The 12,092-nt window shown below is 28.4% G+C and overlaps 1 protein-coding gene across 1 annotated transcript; it reads left to right on the plus strand.

Annotated features, from left to right (window-relative positions):
* The first annotated feature begins 1,407 nt into the window (after positions 1–1,407).
* LOC107481354 (H/ACA ribonucleoprotein complex subunit 3-like protein) lies at positions 1,408–3,711 on the plus strand. Its single transcript, XM_016101639.3, has 4 exons — positions 1,408–1,517; positions 1,967–2,044; positions 2,664–2,706; positions 3,473–3,711. The coding sequence occupies exons 2-4, from the start codon at positions 1,991–1,993 to the stop codon at positions 3,568–3,570; spliced, it is 195 nt and encodes a 64-aa protein (XP_015957125.1). The 5' UTR covers positions 1,408–1,517; positions 1,967–1,990; the 3' UTR covers positions 3,571–3,711.
* Positions 3,712–12,092: the final 8,381 nt, after the last annotated feature.

The following is a 12,092-nucleotide window of genomic DNA, read 5'->3' on the forward strand; positions in this document are numbered from 1 at the left end:
AAAAAAAAGAGATATTTAAATAAGACTGACATCATCAGTATTGTCATTTTTATATTTGGTAAATTTTTGAATGGTGTAAAAAGTGAAAGAAGAAAAAAATAATAAAAAAGTAAAAAAAAAAAGAGAGAAAACAAAGATAGAAAATAAAAGAAAAGAAAAAGAAACAGGAATGAACTAATAATGCATAATATTAATATTAATTGACTTTAAAATTAATTTTTTAATTTTATCTTATATTGTATAACAAAAATAATTTTAATCATTTGAATATGTTATATTATTTGAATATAGATTAGGAATATATAATAAAATTTAGATTTAGAGTTTAGAATTAATATCTTATTTGAATTTAAATTAAAAAAGTTAAATTTTAGATTCTGTTGACTAAGCTTTTATTTTAGAATTAAAATAAGATAAATTAGATTTTATGTCATGTTGGCTAATCTTTTATTGGAATGCGAAGCAGCTCTATTTTGCGGCCATAAAATTTCTCTTCGGCAAAAAATTTTCTAAGTCTATTTTGTATGCAATAAAAGTGACATTAACCGAGCTAAAAGTACAATATTTTAATCCTTGAAATTTTAAAAAATATACTACATTAGTTCTATAACCATTTTTTGTCAACTGAGCGATAACATTGTAAACGACGTGACACAATCTTTACCACGTTGGACATACTAACAACTAGCTACACTAGCAAATAAGTCTTATTGCATTAATTTAGTCATTGTCTCTTTTATTACCCCAAATTTATAAAAACATTTAGGTTAACATTCTTCTTTTTCTCCTACTTATTCTTCTTGTCGTTGGGCAAGAAATTGGAGATTGATCCATATTGAAAAGGGAATAAGAATATAAATAGAGATATTGGAAGACTTTGAGATTGTCAGATTGGAGATCTTTTTATTCAGATTGATCCAACGTGACAAGAATTGTACCATGTCGCTCATTGCATTAACATTCATTTGACGGAAAGCAAATGTAAAATTAACGTGGTCTATTTTTTCGAATTTTAGGGACTAAAATAGTAAAATTGAAATTTAAAAGACTATTTTAATACAATCCACCAATTTCAATGTCCACTTTAAAAATTGTAGGGAGTATCTACGAAATTGTATTTTATTTTTTTTTTTTTGGTATACTCAAATTATCTATTTTATTTCATTTTATTTGCCAATTGCTTTTTTTTTGTCCTAAGAGATTTCCACTTTTTTTAACGATTGGGCATTAAGATTCTACTCCTTGGGCTTGTTGGTTGAGAAGGTGGTTAATGTCTTAATGAAACAACGGCCCAAAATAAAACTTATTCAAGGTTGCGGAAATTACACGAGGAAAACCAAAAAAAAATAAAAAATAAAAAATAAAAATCAAGGAGAAATATCCAAAAATATAAAAGTAATATATAAATAAATAATTTGTTTAGGGTTTAGGGTTCTAGTCTTCAAAGTTAAATCACACACAGAAGGTGAAAAGGAAGTGGCGCAGGATCGATTTGAAGGTTAGGAGCTAGCTAATTGGTAAGTCAATGAATCTTCAAGGCAATTTGCTTAGCATGTTCTGCTTCTATTTTGTTTGGTCAGTCAGAAAATGAGGCGAAGAATAAATTGGAGAAAATCTTGTCATGTTTTATATTATAATTTTTATGCGTGATGAAAAAGGATTTCAAGATTTCTTTGGAAAAAGGAATCTATTTTTCATTACTTTCTTTTGTTGATAATTTTTCTCTGAACACTCTCCCCAATTTCCAAGTAGGCACCCATGTGCATATATTTACTATCTTATTTCAGTGTATATCGTGAACTAGTTGGTTAGATGCACATGACTCTTGATTATTTCTCATTATTTTCATACTTTTGCTGTTATTAACCCTAAGTCCTAGGTATAGAAATAATTCTTGTATTTGTTATTAGGTGTTTCTACTTTATGTGCATGTTGATGCTCAAGGTTTTGTATTTTTCCATTGCAGTAATTTACTGAGATATTATCCACAATGTATCTTCAGTTTTACATAAATGACAATGGTGATAAAGTTTACACTACCAAGGTAAATGATCCCTAAATCCATATTGAGAATTTAACATGTTTTTATTTTTTCTTTTTTAAATTGAACTTGGTTGTTCGAAAACTCAACTTGTTAATGCTAATTTAAGTTCAGAACTTGGAAGTATTGAACAAAAATATCATGCTATTTTTTCTCCATTTAAATTGATTGTTGTAATGATATATGATTCTTGAGAGTAGACTCCGGTGCAAAGTCTTATGCTAAACTTGTGCCATTTTAGTGTTATAGATAAGCTGTGTATTATTGACCCTCCACAACTCCCGTAAGGTTTTTTATGATAAGATTACCTAAACATTGATATAAATAAGATGTTTGAAACATAAAAAGTTTGTAGACATTTAACTTGCAAATTGACAACTATGCTTGTAGACATGTGCCATTGAATTTTTCTTTTTTGGTTCTTTTAAGCAAAGCTTTATGTGTCCCGAGATAAAAGAAATCGCTTTGTGATGACACGAATGATATACTACCGATGATTATTCAATTGTCAATTGGACCTTCTCTTTGTGAATTCATTGCATGAAAGACAAGTGTGGACATTGTGGCCTCTCGATTGTAGAAGTTTAGGTTGCACTAAATGTTAGCTGCTTTGTATTTGCAGAAGGAAACACCACTAGGTTTGGCCACACAATCTGCTCACCCAGGTAGCTATAAATGAGTAATCTCTGTAGTTGTTTAGCTCTGCTGCCCTTGCTCTGTTCAATGTTTTTTTGCATTAACTGAAGATTTATTTTTTTATTCATTTATATTTTTTGGATAAATTCTAGAAATCAAAATATATATTTAAGGGCCCCACTTATATGCAAGTCTTGTAAATGAGTTCAAGTCATCCGTTCTTGCTAGCAATCTGAGTTGCTCTATTGAAGGCTAGTACTTATATTTTATACATGCGATACAGCGGTAGTCATGTTGGAAATTGGAACTTAATAATTGGGACTGATCGTGTCCTGTTTCACTAATATCTTAGTCATCGAGGTTTGTGCCTTTTGTATTGCGTATTCATGGTAGAGGAGCCAAACTTATTTTAGCAAGTGCAAGAACACCTCTAACCCTTGCACTTAGACACATTAGTGTATGCTATAGTCCTTGTTTCATTTCAGTCTGAGGTCATCAACATCAAACATGTAGTGCAGCTCTTTTGAAATGAGAGGAAATGCTAATGATAGTTCAATCTGAAGCTCATTTTTAAGAGTAATGATATACCAATTTATCTTCTTAAATCTTAAATATCCTCCTAATTTAAAATAAAAGCAACAAGATAAGGATTAGGTGCATTATTAAGTTGAATCTCTCAGTGGTTAAGTTATGTGGATTTTCTTTTCTCTTTCCTTTTATTTTGCTTTTGAAACAGCATTAATTGATTAGTTTTGGTTCATTGTTGTGAGTGTATTATTGTTTCTTGATATGCAGCACGCTTTTCACCGGATGACAAATACTCCCGGCAAAGAGTTCTTCTGAAGAAGCGTTTTGGTCTGTTGCCAACACAGCAGCCACCTCCCAAGTACTAAGATATATGCATAGCTATTATTTGTGCCATCGCCTTTCACTCCCTGTTTGTTTTGCTCCTTGTTGACTTGGCGTGAAAGTTATGTATCTCAGATATTATTTGCCACATTTAATGTTAAATGAATTAAGCTGTTGAACATTTAGTTTGAGGACTGTATCTTAACAAGTCTCGTATATTTTTTGTTGTTCTGTGCAATTTTTCAAACTTTAAGTTATGACGAATATCATAACTCTGAAAAGGAAAAATAAGGGTTTAAACACAAATTCAGGTCTCTACTTTCTTGAAAACTAGTATATGATTCAGATAGTAGCCACATGCATTAATTTGCCTTGTTGAATCAATGTGAATTAGGTTGGTTTCTTTGATACATTTCTGGAGGCATATTAAAAATTTGAGATGTGGTTAATTTATTTCACACGTCAGCAGATTTTAGTAATACGTTAGTATTTTTGAAAAAATAATTAAATTGTTGAATTTTTAAAGGAACAAATAGATTTATAAATGGTTTTCCAAGAACTATTAAGAGCATTAACCGTTAGTTTATGTTATCTGATTAAAATCGTGAGGTCTTTATGGCAAGGACATGCCCAGGGTCAAAGGCAGCGTGAAAAACATGTCAAGTAGAGGCGTAGGTAGCTAGAAAGCTAGATGAAAATGGGCCATCACCCAAGAACTTCATGATCATATGCATGTTGAAAGTTTTAGATCAAAGTGGATGGAAAAAATTCTGTGTCTAAACCAACTTGAGTTGGTCGAGTGGTTAGCTCACTCGTTCTCTTAGGCAAGCATAACCCATTGGTTGATAGCAGACTCAAATAGAACTTAGATCAGCGACAAATTAGTCATTAGTCTGTCGAATAAAAAAATACTACAGATGACAAAAAAAATTTCCAGAAACGTGTGAGATTTTGTCGGGGGAGTGTGCGAGATTTTGTATTGATGATTCTGAATTGTGTTCTAGTGGTTGATATTCTCTCTTTTAAAACTTGTGTGTAAAATTAAGAAATACGAAGCTTAGAGAAATTAATAAATTAACTTTGGTGAATGGTGATATATTATATGAAAAGAATAATTAGGGCAGAAATAAGAAGCGTACGAACATGTAAAATATATCGTATTACCTTGAGTGAATAATTAAGCAAAGTGACTTACTGGTTAGTACAACTGCAACTACGTTATTGTTTATTTGTTTGTAAACTTTCTCCTTCTCATTATTTAAATAATATAGATAGAGATACTCACAACTATTAAATAAAGGAAGAATCCATTTCTTTAAGATTTCAGAACATTAAAAATTTACCTATTAATTTATAAGCATTTAAAAGAATATTTTATAAACATTTTTTAAAACAATCATGCTACATTTTTCTTATTCTAATGTGAGTATATTATTAGAGGGTGGTCAACTAAATTAATCTGTTCTTACAAAACGATGTGGTGTCATTGGTTATGACTTATTATGACAAGTAACCTTTAAACTATATCAAATCAATCAATTTGATTGGATTAACTAATAGATTATCAGGGATCAACCGTGACAAGGCAATTTGAATGAAGCTTAGTTTTAATAGCGGTTTTGATTTTCTGCACATATATTCTCTATTAGTCTATTAAGGATAATAACTAGACATAGAAAGAAAATTTTATTTATATTTATTATAATTTATTTATTGTTTTTTAAATATTCTGCTAAAAGTATACTTGGTATCTATTTATACTCAAATAATAAAGCTAGACCTAAATTGAGTTAAAAGGCCTAATTTAGTAGATTGGTCTCTACTGCTTGTCTGACCTCCTTCAAGAGATCGGGTTCAACGTAAGCAGACACTTAACACTTATCTAAATGAATAACTATCCCCGTAAATCTCTCTCCCACTTTTAAAAGAGATGTCTCAACAATTCTAAGATAAAAGGATGGTTATCTACCATCATTTCATCAATCGTGGAACTATTTCACCGGTGGTTATTGGCTCATCCCCTATAAATACACTAATATTCTCAGGTATACTTAAATTCCAATATTCTAAACTTGCTCAACTCTTGATTTAGGTAATAGAATTTCTTACAGGTACCACCTTCACCTATTCAAGCATACAAACAACTTGAAAGGTGGCTCACAGATACGAATCAGTCAAAATCACTTTTTTCTAACGTTTGAACCACACATTCAAACTTAATTAGTACGATTTCAGATAATTCCCAAAACAGTATGCTTTTGATACTATTGTCTGATAATATCAACCAAATGATTTCGATGTAGAATGAATATACTATCATTCCACTTTAATTCAGAAAAAGTAATTAATAATAATCGGATTTATCTGAAAAATGATACACGCACGTGTTTTAATTCGAACATATCGAGAGCCAAGTCTTGTGGACTTACACCGTTGAATGGATTTTTATACACAATAAATTTGATCAATTTCATTTTAGTAAGAATATGCTGTAGTGATTTTTGGAGGAGGCAACTTTCGAGGTATGTATTCTGGCACGAAATGAGGACACACTGAACACATACCTAAAGTCAAAGGAGGAGCATTCAAATTCAATTATTTATTTTGAGATTCGCCAAAAGATTTGGATGCAGAATGAATATACCCTACCTTATAATAATAATGCTCACGAGATTCTGTATATACCATTGAATATTCTCATTTAATTTGCATCATCTATCGTCCACTCGCCTAGATTTCAATGATATTGATTATTTGATATTAATAACAGTGGAAGAATTGGTCAACATAATTGTAATTGAAATCATCTGTTTAGACTTTTAGGAGTTTATACTTCTCAAGTTTCACATATACAGTGTCCCACAGTCACAGCTCATCATAATCTTGGACGAAGCAATCCTCAAACATTAATGATACACGTTATTATAGGAGTACGATGGAAAAAGATTAAGAAAAAATATTTAATAATAAGAGAATATAAATTATTTTTCATCCTTAAAATATATATGCCAGAAGATATGAGCTAGCTGGGTATAAAGCAATCACAAAATTAATTAAATTTTACTAGTGAAAATTGCATGCTTTAAAAGACTAGTCTAACTCAATTGTCATAAATTGTATAATTCGACAAATATCACTTTTTCCATGAAAACTTTGTTTATTATATATATTTGTATTCTCTTCTTTGTTCCTTAGATTCTATCATAACTTTTTAGGCTATTATATTTTCTAGAAAAAGTGATGATAAGAGATTATTGTAGTGAGACTAGAAGTTTAATTTACATTAGTGTAAATAAAGTAAAACTTGAGTAACAATGTCGTATATTAATATATTCTTTCCCTTTGAAAAGTCGAAGTGGTGTTAGGTTAATAAGTAGCCGACAAAATCATGTGAAAAATGTGCTTGTTTCTAATTATGTTTGTGGATTATGACCGAGTTACCATAAACATGAAGACAAATAATATTTACTTTAATAACTTATACTCATATATAAACATGTCATATCTAAGAGGGGAAATTAAAGAAAAAAGAATATATTCCTTGAAGTATTATCATTATGATTTAGATATAATTTTGTGAAGTGGAACCTTGCTTAAGCTGTGTTGAATATGTATCTCGTGGTTAGTGTTACCCAGATGCTTGTTAGAATTTTATATTCTAATGTGTTATTAAAATTATTAAAAAAATTTATTAGTCAATTATATTGGTAGTTGGTTACTTATCTAATGAAGAGAATACCATTATTCATAAAAAGTATAATTTGAGTTTTTAATTCTAATCATCATAACAGATTCTAGTTCCATCTTTTTGATAATTCAAAAATTAAAAGTCTCAAATTTGAATTAAAGATTATTAGCAAAGGCTAAAGGTACGCAAATAATTAGTTCAATGAAATAACCAACTATAATAAAATAGTTCGCCTTATTAATATGTTGAAAGAAAAAATATAAAATATAACGATAATACTAGAAAAAAATAATAAAAAATTAGTTAAAATAACTAAAATTTATTTTATTAATATTTATTAATTATTAATTAATAAATACTAATAAAATAAAATTAGACTATTTTTAAATAATATTTTTTAATTATCAAATATTTCAAAAAATTTAAATAGATTTCTAAAGATGGAATAGTTGCTGCATTCAGAAAGATTCAACATACACACACTTTGATTGTCAGATTTCCTTTGTTTTGAGCATTGCATTTCATGATCAGTGATGAGCCGGCCACAATTATATTTTTCTTCTTTGTTTTCTCTCTTTTGTTTCTACCTTTCATTCTCCATTTTATTATTCATTTATTCTATCTCTTTCGTTAATACAACTGTATTAATACACGCTGCTTAATTACTTTATTTAATTCTTTGTGGTTTCATCCCTAAATATTATCATCATCACATTTAAAAGAAAGAGCATATGCTGTAATGTACTTGTATTGCCTTGGAAACTTTAGAACCGCTAAATAATATGCTAAGTGCTTCTTGTAATAAATGAATTTAAATATTTTAATTTTTGGTCAATCTGTGTCTAAAAAAAGAGGTCTATAAAAAGATATTTATTACAGGAGATCTATAAAAAGATATTTATTAATTATACACTTATAAATAAAAAATCAGCAGGTGAGAAAGAGAATGATAAAAAAATTGTCTTTAAAAATAGAAGATAAAAGAATAAAAAATTTGATTTTGGAAGGATAATTAACTGAGCTATAATGTGTTAAAGGATATTTTTTCACAATTTTTTTCGGTTTCAAACCAAAACGAATATGTAATTAGAAATTGTGAGTTATAGGATAGATTATAATAGAAAAGAAAGCTGTTCTAATGAAAGTAGAAATTAATGAAAGTAGAAATTAGTGAATTAATTTTATGGAGTGCTATAATATGTCAATTTAGCATTCGAGAGAAAGAATAAAATAGTATGAAAATTTGATAGATCAAACATTTATTCTACTAACTCTTTTGTGTAGGTTTTATAGGTTCAATCTAACACTCCCGGAGAATATTTTTAGTTATCGCCTCACTTGTTCCATTTTGAGGGAGTTGATTCCTCCAATAGTGGAGTTATTCACTTGATTTGTATTAGTTGGCATGGTCAATATTAAGAACAGATTAAGCAGATTTGGCATTGCTGGTTAAAATGATATTGATTGTGTGTTGTGTAAAAAGGATTCTGAAAAGGGTTATGCTAAGTAACCAATAACTTTTTTGAACAACATGATCAACCACCAATCAAATTAAAACACATTACACCTTCAAATTACCCACCTAAATCTTAATATTAGAATAACCATCCGTATACTTAATGAAATGAACATCCGATATATCAATTGTTCACATTGTTTAGTATTTTTATTGTCTATCTATACTTTTCCTTCTGAAAATGATTACCATTTGTTTCTGGGTTGTGAGTTTACTTGACGGGTATGGTGTGTTTGGTTGTTCGCTTATAAGAAATTATATATGGTTTGTTTCAGAAATAATTAAGCAACACTTCAAGAGTTGGACATGGGCTCTTGCTAGGAAGGATGAACGCAATAGGTGGTTGATTGACTTTTGTGCTATTATTATCTGAAATACTTTACTAAAAATGAGTGACAGGATATTAAGAAATCAAGAAGCAAGTATTGTAGAGGTTATCAACAAGTCGATTAGGAGCTACAAAAAGGGGTGATTTTGATCCTTCTAGTTGTTAATGTCAATATTAGAGATGACTACAGTTTAATTTTTTATTTTGTTACCTAATATTTTGTACTTTTTAACTGCTCTTCCTTATTGTGTTGAACTTTTTGTTCCAAAAAAATATGCTAAGTGCTTCTCTCGTATTTGTAAAATATTGTATGTTCTTTTTAAATTTTTTTTTAAATTACAGTTCAATAAAATTTAAAAGTCTATTTTAGTTTTTGTTAATAGTTTATTTGGCTAATATTGACGTGACAAGTTAGATAAATACTAAATAGTAGCACAAGGTTGTCATCTTATGAAGAAAAAAAAAACAAAAAAGAAAAAACAAACATGTAAACTCATATATTTTGAGTTAATACATATTTCATCATCTTTATATTTTATTATTCTAATCTAACTACTTACAATTTTATCTTTTATTGTTGCATTGAGTTAGGATCCGGAGTACATAAACAACTAAATACAAACAAAATAGAAATATGATTAATTATTAATATTAGCTTCTAAGAAAAGGAATATCCAAGAGTTTAACGATTACTTACCTAAAATGATGTGGAGAAGAAGAATATCTATCTCATGCTACATAGTCAAGAAATGCGATTAAATTTCCTAAAGTTGATTCTCACTAGTTAGTTCTCCAATCAATGCATGTTTGGAAGGACAAAAGACATCATGAAAAAGGCCTCTATGCATGTTTCCATGAACTACAAGTCAAAATTTGAATTTTCATGGCAATAAAACAAGAACAAGTTGTCTATAATCTAATTTCAAGGTTAAAATGTATGAGACTCGGCGATTAGGAATGTTAAAAATGCCTCCATTGCACATGAGAAGTCGTGTGTCACGGTCTCAGTTTTATAAACAACGCATTTATGGGGAGTTTCAAATTCAAAGCTATACTTTTTAATTTTTATACTTTCCTTACTTATTTGCCTTAACTCGAATTCAACTCTTTTAAATAGCCAATAAGAAATGCAACTACCTGGCTACCTGCTATCAACTAGCAACTTTTTATTTTATTTTTTTAGAGTAAATATGAACTTAGAAATATTTAAAATAAAATGAAATAAAACATTTAAAATCTAAAAAAAATTATCTAAAATCAAATAAAAATAAACGTCCAAAATAGTTATAAAAAGAATATCCAAAATTTAATAAAAAAACATTTAAACCGTAATAAAAAATATTCAAAATCTGACCAAAAAAAATATTTAAAATTATTTTAAAAAATCTAAAACCTACAAAAAAAAGAAGAACAAGAATAAAAAAGTTTGAAATGTAATAAAAATAAATATTTAAAACCTAAGAAAAATGAGATATAAAAAATTATTTTTTTTTAAATTTAAAATCTAACAAAATGAGATATCTAACATTATTAGAAAAAGAATATCCGAAAACTAATAAAAAAATCTAAACCTATTAAAAAATTATTTAAACTAAAAAAAAAACATTTAAAACATAAGAAAAAGAAATATCTAAAACTAATAAAAAGAGTCGTCCAAAACCAAAAAGATATTACAAAGAAAAATATCTAAAATTATTAAAAAAATTATCCAAATTTAAAAAGAAGAAACATTTAAAACATAAAAAAAACATTTAAAATTAAAAAAAAACATCTAAAACTAATAAAAAAATATCGTCTAAAACCAAAAAATCCTGTGCGAGGAGATGGAAGGAGAGGTCGCAGCTAATTGCAAAGATGTGGGAAGCACAATGTCCTTTTCATCGACCCCCGGCATGGAGATTGGTGTGGTTGGTAGTGGGTCTCACTCACTGGATTTATGGCGCATCACCATGGTGTGATCTGCGACCTTCTTTTATGTTCAAACTCGTGCGGCGTTGTGGTGTTTGTGATGGAGAGACATTGCGGCGGCCGACGGCAGAAAAAAGTCGTCTCGTTAGTCAGCAGCATAAGTAGTGGCCTAGATGTAGGGCGAGTGAACGATGCTATGTGTGACTATGAAAAGAGAAATAAGAGTTTGTGTGGTTAATTTTATAGTAAAAATAAAATTAAAATGATTTTATAAGTGCTATTTTTTTATGAAATTTTTTTTTAGTTGATTGTATGACTAATTGATTAGGTGTACTTTTTCTAAGTCTAATTTCCAAACATCACATTCTTTAATATAAATTTCAAAACAATATCCAAGTTTTTTACAGATAATTTTTTTTTATTAAAGATAGAAAGACTCAAATCAATGATCTTTTAGTTGAATATAAAAAAATGATGTCATTTAAACTATAATTTATAAACTTTTTACAAGACAATTATAAAAAAAATAAAAAAACAAAAAAATAAATAAAGGATAAATTTGCCGGTCCCCTTGGCACACAAGATTCGATATATTTAGCCGCTAGAAATATTAACCATTAACACCTTATAAAGTCTATATATCTCAATATGATATTAATCAATTTCTCATCCCTTCATTTTCTGCATAAAGACAAAAACAAGTGGTTGACTTGACTAGCTGAGTACTATAATAGTATAATGAAACCAAAAGCTTATCTATTTTTGCTAATTGTTCCTAGCCCCACGATACAAAATATACTGAAATTTTTACTAAAATTTGTGGTTAATAGAAATATTTTATCTATTTTTTTAAACATAATTAAAGATGTTGATTATAATATTTCTTAACATACTAAAATAAAATAATTAAAAAAATACAAAATAGATAATTACATAAACAATAAAAAAAACATAATAATCATAATAAAATATAAATTTAAAGTAGTATATTTACCGAAAAAAATAGAATACTTTTGTTTTTGAATTAATTTGAAGAGATTTTTACTATGTCAACCTCACCACGTTGTTTCCTCTTGCGCTGGAGAAACTTGAGGAGGAGAATAGGGGTAGCAACGGGACGGGTAGG

This window comes from Arachis duranensis, chromosome 3, assembly GCF_000817695.3.
Source record: "Arachis duranensis cultivar V14167 chromosome 3, aradu.V14167.gnm2.J7QH, whole genome shotgun sequence".
NCBI lineage: Eukaryota > Viridiplantae > Streptophyta > Magnoliopsida > Fabales > Fabaceae > Arachis > Arachis duranensis.